We start from the raw sequence: 24,679 nt of genomic DNA, 5'->3' as shown, positions 1-24,679 counted from the left end.
TGACCTGCCTTTATCCAGACAAAAGACATGTGATACCATCTATCAATTATACTTGTATTATATTATTATTACTTATTTTTATATTATTGTTTGGGGACAACACATGACATCTTAACATTGACAATATTGGATAAGTTTCACTGGTAAGAATACAAAATGTTGCTTTCTGGAGAGCAATCTTATGGTATTTTGTTAATTTATATATAAACATCCTACAAGCCAGAAATCCTACTCCCTATTCTAAATTTTTACACAAGTCCTTAAGTGGATATGTGTGAAAATATTTGTCAAAGACCTACATCAAACACACTAGAAAGGTTGCCAGAAAGATGCTGGAAAAGGAAAGGAAGCATGAAATGGGTAGAAAGAATGAATGAGACAAGATGGACAGACACACATACAACAGGGGGGTCTTGCTGAGATGATGCCCGTGTACCATGACATGAAGGGCATGACTCGCTCACACCTCTGTCCTGAGACCCAAAAACAAGGAAGTAAACAAACAGAAAACAAAAACATTTCCAAGAAATTTGGGGCAAGTACAAAAATTCCTCATTCTGGTCTCCACAGAAGAAGACAAGTTTCTCTTGGGACATTTATTCCCAAATCTCAAAAGTTGAAACCTTCACACTTTCCAACCTTGCCATCATTCATACTTTCAAACCAGATATGACACTCCAAAGTCAAATGTCATCCAACCCTTGAACGTCAGACGGAAAATACAGTGGCCGCCTCCTGCTCTCAGCTTGCACCTCAGCCAGGAAACTCATGTTCCTTTGGGGATGAACAACATGCCCAGTTTGTTCAGCCTCTTTGAATATTTCCAATGAGGGTGAACTTGTTCCTTTACAAGCAACCCATTCTGCAATTAGAAAATTTGATGATTCACAATTCTCCCTAACTTTAAACCAAAATCTGACACCAGCAATTTTTAAATCTATTCTTCCTAAAAGTAACAAAGCAATTTTCCTCAAAAACGAGCAACTTTTATCATTAAAATAAGTCCCAAAATTTTAGGAAAGGGGAAACATACAAATGTTTAAAAAAAAAAAAAATGAGGAGTTTGGCAGCAGTTTTAAAAATGCTGGGCTCAAAGCCCCAGGAGATTTTGCAGTTTCTCCATGGCATTGAGGCAAAAACAGGGGTGAGAGGCTGTCTTGAGTCCTTGAGTCCTAAGAGAAGATGTACTGAGTTGGCCAAAAGGTTTTTCCATAGCATCTTATTGAAAAACTCGAACAAACTTTCTGAACCACCCAATAGTTGCCAAACTGTCCCATGAGCTCCAGTAACATCATTCCGTAGCATTCTGGGAGCACAGTGGCAAGAAGGAGATGAAGTTTGCCCTTGTTGGAAGATTCCCTCAGGGGCCGCAATCCAGCAGGGACTTGAGCCAAGATGATTTCCTGTCCTAAACTCTGTGATCCCTGAACAGACCCAGACAGAACCAAGCACTCTCCAAAGGACTCTAACCTCACCGCGTTCCACGGCCAGGCCACCCTCCCACCCCCACCAGCACTCACACTGACCTTGGCAGAGATGCAGAGAAAACAAACTGCTGAAAAACGCAGTCTTAAGCAAGAGACACCTCTTCTAACATATTCCACTGTATTCCTCCTGAAACAACAGCACGCTCTCACATTCAAGAAGAGCTCCAGGAACCAAGTGATATTGGTAATGACGTTGTATTTGAACTTTAACTTTCATTTTGCTAGATTCACTTGCCTTGCTAAGATGGGAAGCTGGGGGGACAGCAGAGGGCTGCGGAAGTTCTTTAGGGGAAAGCTGAGAACTTTAATTGCTTCCTTGACCTTTAGTTGAATGTGCCTGCTTGGGCCTCCTTGCAAACTCCTTATAAATGCAGCACTTCTTTGACAAGTCACCTAAGGTACTGGGGATTAGAGCACAAGAAATCCCAGGAGCACCCCCAGGATTCCAGTCTTTGACATTAAAACTTTGTCGCTGAGTGTCTACCACACCACCATCTCTGACTTTGCACTTTCTTTTGGAGCTTGGTTGACCAGATCAGCGCTGCTGTCTTAAGAACTGCAGTGCAATAACAAATGTAAATAAATAGAACTAGTCATTTTTTTTCAAGAATGGCCACATTTTTACTTCTATAAGGAAATGAGATTAAAAATACATATGTGAATATATTATGTAATAAAAAAAAATGACTTACCACTCCAAATTAAAGGATCTTCCAAGAGATTTCATGAAACAACAACCACTGCTAATTGCGTGTTGTTGTGGTGGAGGTGGTTGTTTAGTTGTTCTGCCATGTCTGACCCTTTGTGACCCATGAACTGTAGCCTGCCAAGCTCCTCTGTCTCTGGGATTTCCCAGGCAGAAATACTGGAGTGGGTTGCCATTTCCTCTCCAGGGGATCTTCCCAACCCAGATTCCCAACATTGAACCTGAGACTCCAGGGCCTCCTGTATTGCAGGCAGACTCTTTACCCAGGGATTAATTGCATATACACCCTAAAAGAACACAATTCTACCATTGTACATGGTCATTCGAAATTAGTTATGCACCTAGGATGACCACACATCCTATAGCAAACACTGTCAGGCTGTAACTGACAGTATTTTATATTAGTATTCTCCTTTGAATTTAAAGACTATATGAATATCAGTCATTCCATAGGAAAGGACACTCATAAAAAAATATTCCATAATTGATAGCAGGAAATCAAAATATACTGAATTTGGGTATTTAAAATTATTTGTCCAAATGTAATACATGGGATTTTAAAAGCAAACACACACACACACACAATATCACATCCAGCTTAAAACTTCAGGGACTTCCCTGGTGGTCCAGTGGTTAAGATTTTGGGCTCCTAGGATTGATCCCTAGCCTGGGTTCAATCCCTGCTCAGGGAGCTAGATCCCACAAGCAGCGACTTGGACCTGGCCCAGCCAAATTTAAAAAAAAAAAAAAAAAAAGGCAAAACTTTGCTGTTTTTTTAGCATTAAATTCTATTTAAAGATTTTGAGATAAAAAAAATTGGAGGGGGGGTGGGGCCTTGCTTCAAGCCTTGCAGGGTTTTAGTTTCCTGACCAGGGATTGAACCCAGCCCGTGGAAGCGAAATCACCAAGTCTTAAACACTGGGCTACCAGGGAACTCCCAGGGCTAACAATTTCAAGAACAGTTATTTATTTAAATTAAAAGACAGGAGCTTCCAGGTGGGACGAGTGGTAAAGGACCCCCTGCCAATGCAGGGGTCATTAGGAGACACCGGTTCCACTTCTGGATCAGGAAGACCCTCTGGAGAAGGAAATGGATACCCACTCCAGGATTCTTGCCTGGAGAATTCCATGGACAGAGGAGCCTGGCAGGCTACAGTTGCAAAGAGTCGGACGAGACTGAATCAATTTAGCATGGACTAGCACGCACGCAGTGTTTTAGCAATATCACCATCCGTTTCAAGGTTGATGACAAGAGCCATTGGGCAGGAATCTAACGGAAAAGTTGTACTTTTACAGGGCATCCCTAACATTGCCTTGTTGTAATAAAACGGGGAAATCTATGTTCCAAACATAATACACAAAGAACAGGTCCCCAAAGAGTATGTCTGACTATTTGTTGATTATGGGATTGAATCTTGAGAAGGTCAATGAATTATTGGATATTCTTTGGTTTTTAGGAAAGACACGAAGAGCACTTTTCTCAAAAAGTTAATAGCCTTATCATACAACAGAATTCTAATTTACACTTCCAAAGAACAATTTTCTACACATATTCCTGCCTTGTAATCTAGCACTCAGCCCCAGGACAAATAACTAAAACTAGGAAATGCTGCACAATATGTGGAATTTTGGCTTCCCTACATGAAAAGCAGAAAACTTCTGATATCTAAACCTGTGTGTGTTAGTCGCTCAGTTGCATCCAGCTCTTTGCAACCCCATGGACTATAGCCCAGCAGGCTACTCTGTCCATGGGATTCTCCAGGCAAGAATACTGGAGTGGATTGCCATTTCCTTCTCCAGAAGATCTTCCCAACCCAGGAATCAAATCCAGGTCTCCTGCATTGTAGGCAGATTCCTTACCATCTGAGCTCCCAGGGAAGTCCTATACCTGTAAGGTATATAAGCTATCTACTATAATCTTATAGCGTTATTATTAATGAATTTAATATTGAAACAAATATTAAAACAAATTATAAATAAAACATAATCAAGAAACCATTACAATTATGTTGCAATTTTAGGCATATCTGTCTTAATCCTTTTGATACAATAAAGGCTTAACACCATTTTCCTGCTATTAAATCTTTGCTGATCATGAATAAAATCTACCAGGTGCTCTTGTCCTCTGGAGAACTAGAGCGGTTTCAATTACAAAGTAAAAATTAGCAAGATTCTGCCACGTTACAATGATGATTTTCTTAAGAGGAAAATTCAACAGTGAATTGGCTTTCAAGGCTGGATTGCAACAAGCCTTCAAAAATGCAGGTTCTCTCTGTATTCTTCTCTTTTATACTTTTAAGGTCAATAACAGCAATAATAGATGGAAGGGTCAGATCACAGAAATACATGAAAAAAAAAATTCTTTAACAGCTATGACAAGTGAATTTAAGCTTCCATTTGAGGGCTGTCATGAAGACCTGTCAGCAAAATTTAAAGTAAAAACCCCTCAACTAAATGAAAGAGACTGTCATTCAATAGAATCTTCTATTCAAAGATGAATGTCATGTGCTTCTTAGAAATACCTAGAGAGTTTTTTTAAAGATGTTAAAGATATTTTCAGATTAGTGAATGGTCACAGGTAAACCTGAAAACTAGAATTTTGAAAGGCTCAGCAATGTCAAGTTCTCAGGCCCTTATGTTAAAGCTGATTCCTTTATGCTGTTTTCACAAATGGTTTTTTTTTTTTTTTCGTCTGGATGTCTGCTTAGTTTCAAGAATATATAGAGGCTGTAATTTTTTCACCAGAATGTATTTTTTAATTGGAGGGTAATTGCTTTACAATGCTGTGTTAGTTTCCACTGTACAACATGAATCATTTGTAAGTATATATATATATATGTGTGTGTATGTAAACCTTTATATGTATATGCGTGTGTGTGTGTGGTGGGTGGGGGGGTTTCCCAGGTGATGCTAGTGGTAAAGAACCCTCCTGCCAATGCAAGAGACATAAGAGACATGGGTTCAATCCCTGGGTTGGGAAGATCCCCTGGAGAAGAGAATGGCAACCCACTCCAGTATTCTTGCCTGGAGAATCCCACCTGGAGAATCCCACGGACAGAGGAGCCTGGTGGGCTACAGTTCATAGAGTCACGAAGAGTCAGCCAGGACTGGGCGACTTAGCACACACGTGTGTATATATACACATATATATCCCGTCCCTCTTGAGCCTCCCTCCCACTCTACCCCCATCCCACCCAGCTGGGTCATCACAGAGCACCGGGCTGAGCTCCCTGTGTTATACAAGAGGCTGCAACTTTCATTAAGTGGCTCAAATGGTAACTATCGATACATTTGCCAAAGAAAGAAAATTCACTTTTCACTGAGACTGCTCAGCTTCCAGTTGGGGGTGGGGTAGAACCAAATATAGTTGTACCCAGAGCCTGCTGCTGGAACAGTACCACCGTGGGATAAAAGAAATACTTCTGGTGAGCGATGGGAAGCCCCGCCGTTTGGCCGGATCAGGAGAAGCATCCTCAGGAGGAGACATCTGAAACGCGGCAGAGGGAAGACGAGGGCTGCCAGGCAGGGAAGGGCGGGCGGGAGGTCGGGGAGACAGACGCAGCGCCCGCCGGGGTGTGGAGGCAGGCCCCGCAAGCCAGGGGGATCGCGAGCTGGTGTACAGGCTGGGGTCGGAAGCGAGCCGGAAGAGGCAGGCGGGGATGACCCGAGCGCAGAACTGACCTTTCTTCTACAGTGAGCAGGAGCCAATGACTATCATGAGGAGGAGAACTGACCCCGACGAATTTGATATTTGAGAATTTCCTTCTTGGGGCAGCAGAGGAGGTTACGTTAGAAGTGAATTGGAAGTCCTAATCATCTAGACAAAAGACGCACACGAGTCTGCAGCGAGGCAGCAAGCCTCGGGTCTAGGAGCCGTGTGTGACTTTTGTGGGCTAGCAAGGCAGTGGTAGACTCCTCCTTGGAGGGCAACAAGTGATGTTCAAACTTGACATTCAACCCTGAGTTTTGAAGATATCTGAGGCAAATTTGGAACAACAACAACAGACTGGTTCCAAATAGGAAAAGGAGTACATCGAGGCTGTATATTGTCACCATGCTTATTTAACTTCCATGCAGAGTACATCATGAGAAACACTGGGCTGGAGGAAGCACAAGCTGGAATCAGGATTGCCGGGAGAAATATCAGTAACCTCAGATATGCAGATGACACCACCCTTATGGCAGAAAGTGAAGAACTATAGAGCCTCTTGATGAGAGTGAAGGAGGAGAGTGAAAAAGTTGGCTTAAAGCTCAGCATTCAGAAAACGAAGATCATGGTATCTGGTCCCATCACTTCACGGCAAAGAGATGTAGAACAGTGGAAACAGTGAGAGACTTTATTTTGGGGGCTCCAAAATCACTGCAGATGGTGACTGCAGCCATGAAATTAAAAGACGCTTACTCCTTGGAAGGAAAGTTATGACCAACCTAGATAGCATATTAAAAAGCAGAGACATTAATTTGCCAACAAAGGTCCATCTAGTCAAGACTATGGTTTTTCCAGTAGTCATGTATGGATGTGAGAGTTGGACTACAATGAAAGCTGAACACAGAAGAATTGATGCTTTTGAACTGTGGTGTTGGAGAAGACTCTTGAGAGTCCCTCGGACTGCAAGGAGATCCAACCAGTCCGTCCTAAAGGAGATCAGTCCTGGGTGTTCATTGGAAGGACTGATGTTGAAGCTGAATACTTTGGCCACATGATGCAAAGAGCTGACTCATTTGAAAAGACTCTGATGCTGGGAAAGATTGAGGGCAGGAGGAAAACGGGATGACAGAGGATGAGATGGTTGGATGGCATCACTGACTCAATGGACATGAGTTTGGGTGGACTCCAGGAGTTGGTGTTGGACGGGGGGCCTGGTGTGTTGCGTTTCACGGGGTCACAAAGAGTCAGACACGACTGAACGACTGAACTGACTGAACTGACTGAGGCAGATTACTGTGTTTAAGGGCTATTATTCAATATCTGGAACATTGATTAGTCCTATCTAGCAGATATTTATCCAGATTACTTTTTAAACATGTAAAATGTGTTGATAGATGATTCTCTCATTAGTAACTTTGTGTACTCTGGTATTCCAATTAGTATATCAACGTTAACTCAGACTACAGTTTGGTATGTTTCTTAAACAGCAGTAGAATTACTCAAATTTTCTTCTTCCTATACTAAGGCAGTATTGCTTATGATGGGAACTGCACTTAGTTGTGTCCAGCTCTTTGCCACCCCATGACTCCCGCCGGCTCCTCTGTCCGTGGCATTCTCCAGGCAAGAATACTGGAGTGGGTAGCCATTTCCTTCTCCAGAGGATCTTCCCAACCTGGGGATTGAACCCACGTCTCCTGTGTCTCCTGCACTGGTAGGTGGGATTCTTTACCACCAGCGCCACCTGGGATAGGAAGGCTCTTCGCAAACACCCCCCCCTGTAAATCGCAGGCATGCTTAGTCCGATCCTGGCATCAGCCTCTTGAAGGGACTGAACCAACGCAAAGCAGAACAGAGGACATCAGGTAGGCAGCTGGACGGGCAGGTTTGGGGGTCACTGTGCACAGGCATCATGGTGCCTTGGGTGAGGATGAACCTGATCCAAGGCTGCGGACCCTGAGGGAACCCTTTATAACACATGGCTATGTGTGCTAACAGCTGGAGAGCAGCTGTTGACAAGGGTATGCCACCTAAGATTTGGCACAGTTGACGTGCATGTGGTCTTAGACGGTTTAGATATAATGGAGCGTTAGAAACCATTTGTTGTTGTTCAGTCACTAAGTCATGTCTGACTCTTGCGACCCCATGGACTGCAGTTCACCAGGCTCCTCTGTCCGTGGGATTTTCCAGGCAAGAATACTGGAATCAGTTAACATTTCTTTCTCCAGGGGATTTTCCTGACCCAGGGATCAAACCCACGTCTCCTTAGAAACCAAAGACAGAGGAATTTTCAGCATTCACTATAGTCCTAACTCTGTGCATAACTAAGTCTACCCTATAATTCTTGGATCTTCAGGCCAGGGTTGAGTTAGAAGCACTGGGCTATGGGCTTGCTCCATCCTTTCCAAGCACAAGATAACCAGGTATAAAAGAGCTAGATCGGGAAAAGCCAATACCCTTCATACTTGAGAACTGAGTGTTCTACTGGTTATGAAAGCTTCTCCAGTAAAATGCCATGTAACTCTGCCCCACACTCTTAATCCCCTCAGCACCATGCCTGTGAATGTATTTTGAGAGCTTCAGTTGGCTATGTGGATGATTATTATGGGCTGTGTTTGTTCACGTTGTAAAATATTTTCATACTAGTTCTGTCTGCACCTTACCTTGAACTTCTTCCATATCTTTTGTAATTCACCAAATTACCATATGCATAGGGGAAGCCAAGCTTTGTTGCTGATGGTAATGATAGTGATGAGATTTTATTCCTGAACTGCAGAGAAATCGCATCTCCATTCAAATCATCTAAATGGTCGGATTCTCTAAAGTGATTATGACTTTAAGTGTTTAGATTTGCAAAAATTACTACAGTTAAACCATTCACGATTAAGCCATGCAGGCTGCCAACACTGGGCACACACCCAGCTCTCTTGGCCTAATGATGCTCACCCAGGCAGAGGCCACCTGGTACGCCTAAAAAGGGAGGGAAGAAACAGGACTACAGTCGTTAGAAAATATCCAAAGTGTGTAGGTTGTTACAGAGAGAGAAGGAAATCTAGACAATTAAGTTTGTACAACTGTTCTATAGAAATATGGTAATAATTCTTCTAGTCTATGTCAAGAGCCTATGTCTGCACTTTTTAATTTTTATTTATTTTTGACTGCACTGGGTCTTAGTTGCTGCATGCAGGATCTTTGATTTTCATTGCAGCATGCAGGGTCTTTAGTTGCAGCAGGCAGGAGCTTCTAGCTGCGGCATGTGGAATCTTTAGTGGCAGCACGTGGGATCTAGTTCCCTACCAGGGATTGAACCTGGGGCCCTGCACTGATAGTGTGGAGTCCTAGCACTGGACCACCAGGGAAGTCCCTATCTGAACTTTTTATCTCAAGGCAATGGGAACAGTTAAATTACATAATCTATTTAGGATGATGTAAAAAAAACAGTGGCTGAAATCCAAATATCTCCCACTGGTAGTAGAATTTGACCTTAAATTCTCCTTACCACAAGAGGTCAAAAGAGGTCAAATTACACTATGTGTTTGCCTCTAATTAATACATCAGAGGGACCATAAACATAGGCTAGAAATATTTTATAGTCTAAAGTCAACTTTCATGGAAGCAACTGTAAAAACCATAAGACTATTTTTATCTCTCTTGCAATCTTCCTGTCTGAAAAGAAATAACTAAGAAATCACAATCACGTATTTAGCATGTAGCATCTGGGGAAAATTTTTATTCCACTTTTGCAGATTAAAAAAAAAACCTCTATTAATACCTAGCAAGTCTATATACTTGATTTATTACCTGTCAGAATTATCTCAAATGTATCATCAGGTATAGCAGGAGACAACAAACATTGTTAGAGACAGTCACAGGTTAGCAAACACAAGCACAGATATACATGCGATTAATAAAAAGGCCTAGCTCTCTTTATGACATCAGTGAACGCTGTAAAGGTTATTAGCATTTATATTGTTAGTTGTTTTGTCTTCTTAAAACTGGTCAAATTACATAAAGAAACATAAAATAATTTACCTTTTTGAACCTCTGGCTCCATTAAGTGATTAGCTAATGGATGGCAATATATTGATGCTTTCTTGATCATTTCTTGAAAACTAGACAAATAATACCTTAAGATATCAAATGGTAATAATTAATTCAATATGTGCTTTAAGTGCTCTCATAATTACCTAATAAAATTTACCATCAAATACAGTAGAGAAAATTATATTAAAATATCTTATTAAGAAATCATGATTTTTAAAAAGAGCATTAAAACACAATCTATCTAGGACCAACTAAAATTCAGGGTCAGAAATTTTAGAAGTTCTTGGAAGAAGAAACATTCTTCCCCAGAGCCACCTCAGCTATCACAAAGAAAGCCCTCATCTTCATAGTAACTAGTCAGAGAGCAATCCTAAAACTTAAGAGGCGATTAAAACATTGGGAGAGGAACGGTTCCACTCAGTGTAGTGAGCACCATAGCATTAATCCAAAACAAACCTCCCTACATAGCAACTGACGCAAAGTTGCTGCCACCAGTGGTCCTCAGCCTGTACCCAAGGTCAAATAGCCCAACCACCAAACGCTTTCTTTTTTGACTTCTTTAAAAAAAAAAAAAAAATCCATACCATCTCAGCAAAGATATTTAAAAGGAAAGGAATTCAAGTATTGTATGCCTCTCAAACAAAGCACATCTTGTGAATGAATGAGCTTAAGTAAGCTGTAGTTCCAACTTTGGAAAACAACAATTTGACGTTTTAAGCACCAGTTTTTGAATCCTTTAATAATCACTGTACAACCATGAATTAGCATTCACTCCTTTTCTACCAGGCTCCTAAAACACGTCACAGTCACCACATCTTTCTTTAAAATATGCCTCAGTAAGTTAGGAGACAGATTGTTTTCCTTACAGTTTACAAAGGAGGAAAATCAAAGGTTATATTATGCCCCTGAGGTCACAGAGCTGAACAAGAGCGAAAGGGGTCACCCCGTTTGTTCCCGATTTAGTTTCTCTTCCATTAAAGGGACGCGGTCTTTACGACACCCGTCCGCCTGCAGGTCAGCGTTTACTAAACGTGAAATCTGGACATACCTACGTACACGAGTTAGCTGAGTTTCTAGAAGGTTAGAAAGGATCGTCCACGACCTTGTCTTTGCTGCCGAGACCCTCTGATGGCGCGAGAGGCGCCCGAGCTCTGCAGCTGACTACTGTACGCGCTGGCAGCGGGTCTGAGCCCGGCAGCTGCGTCTGCACGGCCTCTGAGACGCGCAGCGAGGCTGCGACGCCCGTAAATAAGGGGCCGGAGAAAGTAAGCAGGCACACTCCACGCGGGCGTCTCGTGCCCAGAGCGAGAGCCAGCGGGCAGGCTTCAACTCCTGCAAAAGAGTGAAGGCGATGCGGGCCAAGTGATCATCTGTCACTTGGGTGCCCAGAGTTATCTGAGCGTCCGCAGCTCTGACGTCCTGTGACACGGAGGCCGCGTGCTTTCCGGGTCACCTTGTCGGGGTGAAGGCCATTTTTAGCCTCGGACAACTGCCCCAGAAGGCTGGGGAGGGCGTGTGCTGCAGCGCCCTGACCGCAGGGATTAGGTTACCGCAGCTGCTTCCCACTGGGAGTGAAGAGGCCGGCGGAGGGAGTATGTAGCCTGTCCTCATGCTCACGTGCATGTAGGGCTGCAACTCAGTATATATTAACTCCCGCGACAGCAGGAAACAGCCTGAAGAAGAAGTTATTAGCAGGTAACGAAACCCTACAATACTGCAAAGTTAAACTTAGGAGTGCCGGTACAGCCTCTAAGAAATACTTCACATATTATGATGGATGGAGCTCACGACAGTGGATAGGACAGGACTCGTGGTCTGGTAGCCTGATTTTAATCACTCCTGTCAATAATTGACCTGTGATTTTAGGCACTGACTTAGCGTGTTTCTTGGCTTCCTCATCTATAAAACAGAGATAGAAAAGGCACATAATATCTATGAGATGAATATGGTACACAAAAAAACATTCTGGAAACTGCAAAATCTTAAATGATGAAAACAATTATTCACAGGCAGTTAACCCTGGGCAGAGGACAAGCTTTTTTTTTTTTTTTTTGGATCTTTTTAAAACAAGAATGAAGAATTATTCAGTGAATAAAAACCACCTGTCTTTTCCCACAAATTATTTTTTAGTTTATTTTTTAATTGAAGGATAATTGCTTTATAGAATTTTGCTATTTTCTGTCAAACATCAGCTTGAATCAGCCACAGGTATACACATGCCCCCTCCCTGTTGAACCTCCCTCCCCATCCCACCCTAGGTTGATATACAGCCCCTGTTTGAGTTCCCTGAGACATAGAGCAAGTTCCCATTGGCTATTTTACACAAGATAATGCAAGTTTCCATGGTACTCCCTCCATAAATCTCACCCTCTCCTCCCCTCTCCCCGCGTCCATAAGTCTGTTTTCTATTTCTCCACTGCTGCCTTGCAAATAAACTCATCAGTATCATCTTTCTAGATTCCATATATATGTGTTATATATAATATTTATCTTTCTCTTTCTGACGTACTTCACTATGTATAATAGGCTCTAGGTTCATCCACCTCATTAGAACTGACTCACATGTGTTCCTTTTTATGGCTGAGTAATACTCCACTCCCACAAGTTATTTAAAAGATCAAGAAACCTCAGTTTCTTGGATTTCCTGAGAGGCAGAATCTCTAAATCATCTGAACAGACATGATGACAATGATTATTTTGGTTATATTGAACTGTTTTTTTTTGGGGGGGGGAGGTACAGAGAGACTTTTGCCTCCAGCTCTAAGTAGCTTACAGCAACACAACAGGGACTCTTCACTCAAGATTATTTGCTTAGGAAGATGTTCAGGGCAAGATGCTAATTTTCCAAGTATAAAGCGGCTAAAAACAGAACAAAAGTTCAAAAGAAGAAATATCCCACTTGGTACCTGTGGAAAACTACTTTTTAGGGATGGAGGAAAATTAGGAGATGGAGTGTGACAAAGACTGCAAACCAGCCCTGAATCCACTCAGCCCTGGTTAAAGTAAGGTGATCTTCCCCTCTGCTTCCTGCCAAAATACCTCCTGGAATCCCCTCTAGAGGAGGACTCACAACATCTACAATTTTTTATACATAATGTCCAGCATTCACTCAAAATTTACTGGTCATACCGAGAAACAGACAACAGAAACAAACCCACAGGTAACCTAGATATCAGGATTGTTTGACACAGATTTTAAAGTAACTGTGATTAAGATATTACAGAAAACAGAGGAAAAGAATTATACCAGAAAACTGAAATCTATAAAAATGAATCAAATAGAATAAATGAAATAAAAATCTCTATAACGGGTTTAACAGCAAACGTAGAGAAAGCTATAGAAAAGATTGATAAGTTGAAATATAAATTTACAGAGAAAGTATAGGATGGTCACCATGCTAAAGAAGTTACAGGTATCCAAACTTGCTTTGAAAAATGATAAATTTGCTATGCTGCTATTTGTCTTAAACAAGTAACCTATTTTATAGGTAAAAGAGCACCCTGAATTCTGAATTAGATTTGGGTTCAGGTCACAGTGTTTTCCTATTAGATGGGTGAATTTGGTAAAGTCGGTTATAATAAGACTTTGAAACTTGTTTCTTCCCTTATAAAGGATCTACCTTGGTCACAGGGTTTAGAGGGAATAAAGGATATACTCTCAAACGGTCCTGTGAACACTGTACTTATGGCGTAAGATAATAATGGTGTTTGATGTCTTTTTTTCCCCAGACTTCTATCTTTACTGGCATGGGGCTTCCCAGGGGCTCAGAGGTAAAAAATATACCTGCCAATACAGGAGACACAGGAGATGTGGGTTCAACCCCTGGGTTGGGAAGATCCCCTGGAGAAGGAAATGGCAACCCACTCCAGTATTCTTGCCTGGAGAATCCCATGGACAGAGGAGCCTGATGGGTTACAGTCCATGGAGTCACAAAGAATCAAGATGTGAGCATGCATACATCTTTATTAGCATACGGACTGAGTAAACAGGATTTTTGCAAGCATATTTAGGTCTTCTATTAATAGTTCTGAATACCCATTTTTCCTCCTTCTGGATATACAGCCCAGGTAGAGATTACATTTCTGAGTATGTCGAGTATACACTGAAGAATATGGTCAGTTCAGTTCAACAGGATGGGGACGGGAAGTGATTTTTCTAGTCACCTTTAACATAAGACATCCTGCTTACCCAGGACCATGGTTCTTTCCTCTTTGAGGAGGTTGAACTGCAGACACATCCGTGACCAGTATAGACTGCTGAAGCAGTACAGTACCCAGGGGACGGCCGAACCTGGACCCTGCATGACCTCAAGGTGCTCACCTGCCTCACCAGCCCAGACTGGCCTGACTGCTGAGGAAGAGGTGGTGTCTCAGCTTACTTGAAAGTACACGTGTTTGTCACTCAGCCATGTCCAACTCTTTGAGACCCCATGGACTGTAGCCCAGCAGGCTCCTCAGTCCATGGGATTCTCCAGGCAAGAATACTGGAGTGGGTTGCCATTTCCTTCTCCAGGGAATCTTCCTGACCCAGGGATCGAACCTGGGTCTCCTGCATTGCAGGCAGGTTCTTTCTGAGCCACCAGGGAAATAGCGGTTCACACATATAGGAACACGTCTTGCTTACAGCAGCTTGGTGTTCACTCCAGCTACTGCAATGCAGGACAAATTTAAGTTATCAAGGCAACAAGATTACATTTCAGCAAAACTACTGCTGTTTTACCTACAAACACATATGAAGAAAACTCTCAATTTTAAGTAGCTTGGAGAAATGACAGAATAACAGGAAAAAGTTAAAGTCCCTCTTCCCAACCCTTACCCAAAACTGTTCTATTTAAAATATCTCCAGAGAAAAGCAGCATTAAGGAAAGATTTTATTTTGGAATCTAGAAAAATGGTACTGAAGAATTTATTTACAGGCAGCAGTGGAGAAACAGACATAGAGAATAGACTTATGGACATGGGGAGAGGGGAGGAGAGGGTGAGATGTATGAGAAGAGTACCATGGAAACTTACATTACCATATGTAACACAGATAGCCAACGGGAATTTGCTGTCTGGCTCAGGAAACTCAAACAGGGGCTTGGTATCAACCTGGAGGAGTGGAGTGGGAGGGAGACGGGAGGGAGGTTCAAAAGGGACGGGATATGTGTATATATGACTCATTCATGTTGAGGTTTGACAGAAAACAAAATTCTGTAAAGCAATTATCCTTTAATAAAAAAATAAATTAAAAAAATCACACACAAAAAAAGAAAAGATTTTATGTGGAAGTCAGTGTTGATTTTAGAAGAAAGCTTTTAGAGGAGGCTAAAGCAGAAGATGTATTTCAAATTAGAAAGAAAGAAGGAATGAGCAAAAATATGCAGCAGCTGTGGTCCAAGTATTTGAAAAGCTGCGCTGGAATGTAAACATAAATGAATGCAAACATAAACATAAAAACATAAAAATACTTATATAAGGGGTTTCCCAGGTGGTGCTAGTGGTAAAGAACCCACCTCCCAATGCAAGAGACATAAAAGACGCGGGTTCAATCCCTGGGTTGGGAAGATCCCCTGGAGGAGGGCACAGCAACCCACTCCAGTATTCTTGCCTGGGGAATCCCATGGATGGGGGAGCCCAGCGGGTCGCAAAGAGTCAGACATGACTAAGGCGACTTAGCATGCATGCACATACGTAATGCTTACATAAATGAAATGGATATAAACAGAAATATATTTTATTCTCATCTTGGTTGGAAAGTCAGAGGGAACATACAGCGAGTAAGTACTGATCAACTGAAACCCCTTTTCCCTTTTTAAGTTAGAAAGCATCGACATTGCATAATACTAGAAACATGAGCAGATGAGGCCTGTAGATACAAAGAAATATTCAATGAAGTGGAAAACACTAGAAAAAGGTAACATATTAAAGAAAATAAGTAACTGTCCAGCTTAACGTCCATGTTTTTAAAAGCCACACAACAAAGACTGTGCAAATACTCTGAATTTTATTATTTCCCTGCAACAAATTCATCACAAAACGTTAAGCTGTACCCAACTACAGAGCCTGCATGGGTATTTGGGTTTTCCACTTCCTTCCTCTCGTGCTTCTCCGTCTCCCCTTTCTCTTCCCAAACACAGGCCTGGCCGTCACCAGCACGGGCTTCGCGCCCGCTCCATCGTCGTCGTCGCTGGAGCTGCTCGTGGTGGTCCCGCCGTCCCTCTGGGGAGCAGGCTGCGGGGCGCTCTGTGCAGCTGACGCGTGGGCTCTGGACCCCCCGGGTGCTTTCGCCCTCTGCACGCCCATCGCGGGGAAGTACTCCGCATCCTCACCTGAAGAGGCCTCGGACGACTGCGAGAGGTAGGCCTCCCCCAAAAACCCACCGGTGCCGTTCCCTCCTTTAGAATCCGAAAGCCTCTTTCTTTTCGGGCTGGATGGTTCTTTCCATCTATTTGCTGTGCCTCTCTTCTGGGTTTTTCCTTTCTCCTCATCAAGGAACTCAGACTCTTTCTCCATGGCAACAGAAGCTGCTTCTATTTCACTGGCTGCTGCTTCTCTTTCTTTTCTCAGCATACATGTCACAGCTCTGTTAAGTCTCTGGCTCTTAATGCCCTTAGCCTCCTGTTTCTCCTGTTGGGCTAATCTAAAGAAAGAATCAATTCGGAGCTGTGTCTAAAAAAATGAAATAATAATCAATCAGACAAGGAAGTAAACTTTCCAAAGCAAATCAAAGAATCCCACCTTATGATTAGTGGCACTGGATGACTCTTTCAGAAAATATCAATTCATTCTCTCTCAAAAGGGTGAGCCTATGGCTGATTCATGTTGATGTATGGCAAAAACCCAACATAACATTGTAAAGCAATTATCCTCCAATTAAAAATAAATATTTTTAAAAAGGGAAGAGAATGAAAAAACAAAAAGTCCATCTCTCCCAAATGAATGCTGGCAGTAAATTCTACTTTCAAGATCATACTTGAAAGTACCACCTCTGTCAACTAATCCTTCTGCCCACATATCAAGTAAGAAATCCCTTCGTCAGGATTCAAAGAGAGTTAAATATTTTTCAGGGACAAAATCATCTTCTTTTATAGCAACACGATTTCATGGGGTCTGTTTCTAAATTCTACTCTTTCCTTTTAAAAACACTGTCATCATGATACCTTTAGGAAGCAACTTCACAGTATTACATATTAGTAATCGTAAGAAATATTCTTGACTTTTGTTCTAAAAATCCACTTTCAGGAAGTCATTCCTTAAAAATAGCTGTTTGAGAAAAGTTAAATGCCTGATGTTCATCACAGCATTACATACAAAAACCTGAAAATTCAAGGTCCACTACGGGAAGTGAACCAATTAAGTTAAATCTCTTTGACGAAATGATGTAATCTGGTCATTTAAAATGAAAGCTATGCAAAAACACACACACACACACAAACTTACCCTAACCAGTGAATGGGGGGATTATTTATATCAAATTGCAATTATGTCTGGTAACAAATATATGTGGGAAGGAGGGGAAAAATAAGAGAAAACAGACCTAAATGTTAACGTCTATGTTGGAGGAAGCAAACAACTTGTAATTTTATTTTTTTCACTTTCTAATTTCAGAGAAATAAACTTATATTAACTTCTACAATGAAAAGGGAGAACAGTGTTTCAGAACAATTCTTCTGAAATTAAGCAGTAATCAGTCACTGAGCCGGCTAGCTTTCCTTGTGGGTGGGCATACGAGGCCTCCAGTTCAGAAAGCCGTCAAGCAGACCGCACGAGACTTTCGGGAAAGGCGGCCTAATTCAGCTTTGTGTTTTCTTTTTTTCACCATTAACCCAACCCAACGGAAAAGGACTTAATCCGAACATGTATGCTGCAGGATTTGGTCTGAATTCTGCAGAATGATTTACCTGTATGTGCATTTTGTGGGCTGTCTCTGGGGTGAGAGGAGGTTCCTGTGTGGGTAGGAACACACTCGTGGGTAAAACAAGATGCTGTTACCTACCCAACGGAACTGAGGGTCATACGGAGGCCTCTTCTTACAGTCGCCTAGTCATGTTTGACTCTGCAACCCTGTGGACTGTAGCCTGCCAGGCTCCTCTGTCCATGGAATTCCCCAGGCAAGAATGCCGGAATGGATAGCCATTCTCACCAGGGGATCTTCCTGACCTAGGGATCGAACCCAGGTCCCCTGCATTGCAGGCAGATTCCTTACTATCTAAGCCACCAGGGAAGCCCCACAAGGTAAAAGTAATAGGTCTTTAAAAGCTGGCCATCACAGCCTTACTAACTTTATTCTCTATGCTGAACCTAGGAAAAGAGCTGTCACAATTACCTGATGGACATTCAGTTGCTTTAATACAGGAAACAGAGATTCATCTGTCTTCATCCTGTTCCAGCCAAAATACCGCTGACAAAATATGCAGGCAGTTAAGACTTATACTGTTTTTAAAGATATTTACAGGCAATAAGTAAAAAGGTCCAAACAACCCATGCTTGACTCCACTTCCCATGTCTCCAAAGATATTCATATTTATAAAGATTAAAATGGTAAAAGAAGATAAATTACTCCAACATAATGGCAGTATGTTCTTATAAATATCCACTAAGATAAGACATCCAACTCTCATTTTAGGACACTCAAGTGACTATGAAAAAAAAGTTAATCTAGGATAAAAACAAATTTCTGATATCATACATATTTCTTTGAGAGAAAAAGATGTAGTTTAGATTAATACTACTGCAAACTTTAAAATATCTATCCAAGTGATTATTTAAATATGAAGAAAAGAATAGTAATAAAAACAACAAACCTAATCATCTTTTCTATTCTTTCAGAATAAACACTTCAATATGATTGCTTATCACTATTTATTTCAAATAAAGATCTTCCTTAAAACTAAAGAGATGATTGACAATAACTAAAACATGGAAGGGACCCAAGTGTCCGTCAACAGATGAATGGATAAACAGAATGCGATACTACATACAATGAACAGTAGTCAGCCTTAAAAAGGAAGGAGAGTCTGCCACATGCTACAGTCAGATGAACCTTGAGGATATGCCAAGTGAAATAAGCCAGTCGCGAAGAGATCTACACAGTGCGGTGTAACTTACGTGATGAACATACACGGAGTGGTCAGCGTCACGAAGACGGAAAGCAGATGGCGGTGGCCAGGGTCACGGAGGGGGACGGGGGCTCGTGTGTAATAGGCACAGAGTTTTAGTTTCAGAAGATGAGAATAATATGGGGGTGGATGGTGATGGCGGTTACACAATAATGGGAAAGTACTTCCTAATCACTGAACAGTACACTAAGATGGTTAAAGTGGTAACGTTTAATGAAGGAGAGAAAGGAACGGAAAGGAGCATCTTAGCTAAAGCAATATTAAGAAAAAAGTGATCCAAGTTCATGTTTCGTGGGTTTTAAACCAACACACACATTTGACTTGATGCTCCCTGTGTCTGAGGAAGGGAAAGGATACTCTCTGATCTTGTCGAGGTCGGGCTTGCCCCACAGAAACGACCCCTTGGACTCGTCCACCACAGGCTTGAGGTAAGCGTCCGCCACGGCCGGGTTAGGGAAGCCAGGCGTGAGTTGCAACTTGCGCAACTTTTTTTTCACTTTGGTGTCATATGGATTCGGCCTTATCTTCTTATTCTCCTGGGCTTCGTGCCACCACTCTCTACAAGGCAAAGGAGACCAGTCTTCATGAAGCAGTGAGAGCTTGTAGCTGATGAACCACAGACAAAGCTAAACTGAAAGTTTGGCCACAACTCCTCTCTCTCTTTCCCAAGGGTAAAATGAAACAACGTATGCGCATGCGTGCACTCGGTCCTGTCCGACTCTGCAATTCCATGATCTGTAGCCCACCAGGCTCCTCTATCCATGGACTTTTCCAGGCAGGAATACTGGAGTGGGTTGCCATTTCCTCCTCCAGGGGATCTTCCCAACCCAGGGTTCGAACCTGTGTCTCTTGCATCTCCATCACTGGCAGGCGGATTCTTTACCAGCTGAGCCACCATGAAAGCCCAAGTTGAAGTAATGTATCTGTATTATTTACTTCAAGTCAACTACAATAAGGAACCCAAAAATATTTAATAAAATGTAAAAACACCATGAAGACTGTCAAATTTTTAAAATGCAGAATACAACTCTACATCAAATATGATCCCAATACTGGGAAAAATACATATATGTGGAGAAAGAGAGAAAAAGTACATAGGAGTATTTACAATAATAAAAAACACTAACAGCTATTCTTTTATTCTGTGCTAGGCAATGTCCTAAGTGAGGATACAGCTATTAATTTTCTTCATGTTTTATTCCTTATTCAATTTTTCCATCATGAGTACAAATCACTGTGGTGGGTTAGAGCCCATGTCGGCCCTTCCGCCCAATAAGAAGCAGGGTTCCATGTTCCTCCCCTTGAGCTGGGCAGGCTCTGTGGCCAAGGAAGTGACTCTGCCAGGCCTTCAGAGACTGCAGTCTCCACTTTCTGCCTCTCAGACTGTTTGCCTTGAAAGCTGCCGACATGCGGTGAGGGGGTCCAGGCCCCCGGTCCACACTGCTGGCTGAGCTCTGCTGACAGCTCCACTCGCCAGCTAGGAGCAGGCCATCTCAAGTGGCCCCCCAGCCCAGCTCAGGTGCCCCCAACACACCTGGAAGCAGGCAAGACATCCCCATGCAGTCTGATCAAACTTCGGATTCATGAGCAAAATCTGTGACTACTGCTGTGTGAAGTCACGAGACTTAAGGTAGTTTGTAATGCAGCCAACAGCCAGAACATTTTATACAGTTTAGAATAAATAAAAGGTATGAAAGTTAAAAAACGTAAATATAACCCTTTCCAATATATTCATTCAATGGAACCTAAAAAACTATCACTGCTTCAATCCTGAGTCCTAGGAACTGACAGACTTGGTCTCTGCCAGTGCGGCCCCTCACCAAGGCAACAGTGCCCTCTAGTGCTAAGAAAGACAAACTGCAGTCTTTGTGCAGGATCGAAATGCCAAAAGGAAAAAAAAAAAAAAAAAAGATCTATCTTCATCAGATCTATAATATTGTCCCAATATTATATCCCAAGAGGGCAATGGGAGAATACCTCTATGCCTCCCCTACTTGTCTGTGAATTTTCATCTTTGACACAGTAATCATGACTGCCACTAGGAAGAGTGGCACAGCAAACTCATCAAACCAAAAGGACCACCCCTCCTTAAAGCAAGCGGCCCAGGCACTTAACACATGGATGAAAGATGGCCATGATGACCTGCCCATCAGCTGAGCTCCAGGGGGACGACAGGGAGTGGCAGCGACTGTGACAAAACTGAAGGCTTCGGGCCCTGACCAACCCAGTAGAGTGGAATCGCTCTTCTCTGCTTTGGGACTATTTGAGAATCTGGGCCCAGCACTTTCAGGTCTCATTTCCCTTCCTCCAAAATTTTCTGTGAAATCTCCCCCAATTTCAATGTTGGTAGCCAACTCCAAATCCAAGAAGAACATACTATGTAGGTCAAACCCAACACAACTGGGGTGAATTCAGTCCGTAGACTCGGAGTAGCTCTGCTTTAGTGGGGAGTGATCAGCCAGGGTCTGGGTAGAAGGGAAAGCAGAGAAGAAAGCAGGGTGACTCTCTGTCTTTCTGCTCTTCACCCTTTTCATGCCATCGACGAGCTAAGAGATATATTCCCACTCCCCGGTCTGGCCGATCTCCCTTGGCACGCTCAGGCACAGAAGTACCAGTACACGCACGCTTCCCCTGGCCCCAGAGGGCAGCAGCCCCTAAGCGCAGAGGCTGTGACTCAGCCATCTTTCCTATTCCAGCCCAGCACACTGTCTGGCACATTATGGCTCCTTAAAAAATATGTGAAGGAATGAAATGGTAACTTTTACACTCCCAGGAAATCCTGCAGGACTGGCTATGTATCCTTTAGCTCAGATAAAAAATATAATCTAAACATAAGTTTCTCTGATTTCCTCAAACTCTAGAAAAGGGAAAACAAACTTTAGAACCCCAACTGTTACCTCCTACTTTCCCAATGAAGAATGATCTGTGACAGTTCATGATGTAAGTAATAGTCCTGTTTAATTTGGGTGTTTATATATAAACACCTGAACTAAAGAAATTAAAAAAGAATTATAAAAAAAAACAAAGGACTTACGAGAATTTTCGGAGTGGTTCCAGGCCATGTCCAGGGAACTCATTGAGAATTTCCATGGCGGTAACACAACCCACAGTTGGTATTCCTTCTGTATAATCACTTCCAAGCAAATAGGCCAAATTTATTAATTTGTTCCGGTCCAATCCTGTAAGAGTAAAAATTACTACATGTTTTTACATCTTTTGTTTTATAAACATTTATTACATAAGATTTATAACTATTTTCTTATAACGATAATATGTGTGTATATCCTCATCCAATGTCCAAAGATATCTGTTTCATTATTTGAAATAGGATTCTCTTTTGTAAATGACATTGCATTAGGATTTTTAACGTTTCATCCATCCTCACAGTTTTCAATGCCCCATAACCTGTGACCCCCAAATGCAGCTCTCTCCCTGAAACCACTCCTCTGAACCACAGTCACACATAACCAAGTGTCCACCAGGATGTCACATGGGTATCTCAGAAAAAACACAGGCCCAGATCTTCACTGTCCCCCAACCGGCTCCTTACCGTTCCTCCTCCTCACTCAAGGCAAGTCCACTCTATACGTATGAATTCTGGGGAGACACAATTCAGCCCAAAACCACCTCCATGCCTCTCCAGAACATGCCAACCAGGTTTCTTTCTGCCTCAGGGCCTTTGCACATGCCAATCCCTCTGTCAGACATGCTGACCCCAAGGTACCTGTAGCTCCTGCTTTCTCTCTCCTTTAGCTCCAGCCACAAAGGTACGATTAGTAAAGCCCTGTTTGAACACAAAGGACACACACTTCCTGTGACTGCAGGACACTCTCGCCTCTTTTGTGGTTTTATTTTTCTATTTGGTTCACACCGCTGTCAAATTATGATTTATGTGTTTTTAATCATCATCTGTGTCTCCTGCTGGACTGTTTTATTCTCTGCTTCCCTACTTCCCAATGCCAAGAACAACAACTGGCATATAGGAATCACTCAGTATATATTTGCTGAAGGAATGGGAGGATGAGGGATCACTGCCAGAAATAACACAGGACCCTGAGGCTCACGATTGCGGTGGGAGTGACTCGTACCTGCCTCCCCTCTCTGCCACCTCCAGTTTACTCTGGAGAGCGCAGGTAACCAATTGAGTGTAACCAGGTCTGATGACTGAAACTGCAGAAAACATCTAAACATGACAAGGGCTTTAACTTCTTCATTCTGAATTTACAATCCTATTCTGGACTTTCCTGTTAGTATGGTGGATAAGAACCTGTCTGCCAATGCAGGGGACATGGGTTTGATCCCTGGTCTGGGAAGATCTCACATGCTGCACAGCAACTAAGCCCAGGAGCCACAACCACTAAAGCCCGTGCACCTTGAGCCCATGCTCTGCAATGAGAGAAGCGACCACAATGAGAAGCCCATGCACCACAGTGAACAGTAGCCCCGGTCACCGTAACTAGAGAAAGCCTGCACTTAGCTTTCTGCAAAGACCCAGTGCAACTAAAATAAAGCAGTAAAATCCTATTCTTCAGAAGCAAAAGACCATCATACGAAAACATGTATGTGAAAGGGTTAGCCACTCAGTCGTGTCCAACTCTTCGCAACTCCATAGACTGTAGCTCTCCCGGTTCCTCTGTTCATAGCATACTCCAGGCAAGAACAATGGAGTGGGTTGCCATTTCCTTCTCCAGGGGATCTTTCCGACCCAGGGATCGAATATAGTCTCCCCATACCATTTCTACTAATACACCAACTAGTCCCTTGGAAAGAAAGAATTCATAATATAAATTCCTAAAGTAAATTTCAAAAAGTAACCGTACTCTGAAGTCTTACCTAATTGGTTGTGAAAGTCCACATACTGGTAATATTCTACAAACTTGTTTTTATTGAAGAAGTTTTTGTAGACGTGCCGCGCCCCGAACAGCCAAATATCACTGTCGTCGGTGATGGTTCCGGAAGTCTGGTCGGTCAGATCCAGGATGGCGCACTGAGCCTCTGCTTCCATGGGAGCCTCGATGTAGGGGATGCCGAACAGGCGGAGCAGTTCCTGAAGAGACAGACACACCATGAGCCCTGCTGAGGAGCTGGACCTGGTCTCCCCCGGGAAGTGGGAGCGGTGCCCCGGAAGTGGGGGCCGTGCCCCGGATGTGGAGGCCGTGCCCTGGAAGTGGGGGCCGTGCCTAAATGTGTCAGTCAGTGCACGTTCCCTCAGGGGGTCTGATTCAGTAGAGACATGGCGGGTGTTGTTCAAGGAGGCCCCGGCCGTGCACCCACCTGGCTTTCCAGGAACATCTGCCCTGTCACAGTAGCGGCCACCCGTTCTTGCTGCTGTTTTTGAGCTTTCAGTGAGTTCTGCTGGGTTAAGAGGTTGCTCTCCAGAGCTTCCAGCTCATCCTGTAAAATAATTTCATTTGTAGACGACTATACTACTAACCCAGTTAAGTTCGCTGGTTCTAAAAAGTCTGCATTTAGTCTGACTAAAGTTGCCAGTAAGCTGTTTGGCCTTACAAAGCTTTCCACTTGGGCTTCTGAGCAAGTCTGTAAAACTGTTAGGGTTTCCTCACTACCTCACACAGGGAACGGACACTATCCCAGCCGGCAACCTCCGCGAGAAAGGAGCCGTCAGGAGGGGCAAGAAGATGTGTATGAGCAGCTAGTAAGGATTCAACCTGCAGCTCCTGGGAAACGCAAACGCT

The 24,679-nt window shown here is 42.9% G+C and overlaps 2 protein-coding genes and 1 long non-coding RNA gene across 6 annotated transcripts in view; 1 reads left to right on the top strand and 2 right to left on the bottom strand.

Annotated features, from left to right (window-relative positions):
- Positions 1–11,095, bottom strand: part of LOC136144172 (protein-lysine methyltransferase METTL21E) — a 16,818-nt gene extending 5,723 nt beyond the window's left edge. Inside the window, exons 1-2 of one of the 4 annotated variants that reach the window (XM_065901848.1) lie at positions 10,932–11,095; positions 9,872–9,966 (exon numbers count right to left, since the gene is read on the bottom strand). In XM_065901848.1, the coding sequence (XP_065757920.1) occupies positions 9,872–9,941 (70 nt within the window). In that variant the 5' untranslated portion in view covers positions 9,942–9,966; positions 10,932–11,095. The remainder of the gene's footprint in view (positions 1–9,871; positions 9,967–10,931) is intronic. The other 3 variants (XM_065901849.1, XM_065901850.1, XM_065901851.1) reach the window with 3 other exon arrangements.
- LOC136144174 (uncharacterized) lies at positions 1,538–16,203 on the top strand. The gene is made up of 2 exons (XR_010658498.1): positions 1,538–1,671; positions 16,002–16,203. It is a non-coding gene; the product is annotated as an uncharacterized lncRNA (long non-coding RNA).
- Positions 15,569–24,679, bottom strand: part of ERCC5 (ERCC excision repair 5, endonuclease) — a 27,173-nt gene continuing 18,062 nt past the window's right edge. The window contains exons 10-15 of the mRNA XM_065901853.1: positions 24,258–24,377; positions 23,817–24,030; positions 22,018–22,162; positions 19,341–19,541; positions 18,191–18,275; positions 15,569–16,533 (exon numbers count right to left, since the gene is read on the bottom strand). Coding sequence (XP_065757925.1) covers positions 15,919–16,533; positions 18,191–18,275; positions 19,341–19,541; positions 22,018–22,162; positions 23,817–24,030; positions 24,258–24,377 — 1,380 coding nt within the window. The 3' untranslated portion in view covers positions 15,569–15,918. The remainder of the gene's footprint in view (positions 16,534–18,190; positions 18,276–19,340; positions 19,542–22,017; positions 22,163–23,816; positions 24,031–24,257; positions 24,378–24,679) is intronic.

Source organism: Muntiacus reevesi, chromosome 11 (genome assembly GCF_963930625.1).
Source record: "Muntiacus reevesi chromosome 11, mMunRee1.1, whole genome shotgun sequence".
NCBI lineage: Eukaryota > Metazoa > Chordata > Mammalia > Artiodactyla > Cervidae > Muntiacus > Muntiacus reevesi.
Note: the sequence above shows the minus strand (reverse complement) of the source record. Positions and strands in the feature narration are given on the sequence as shown.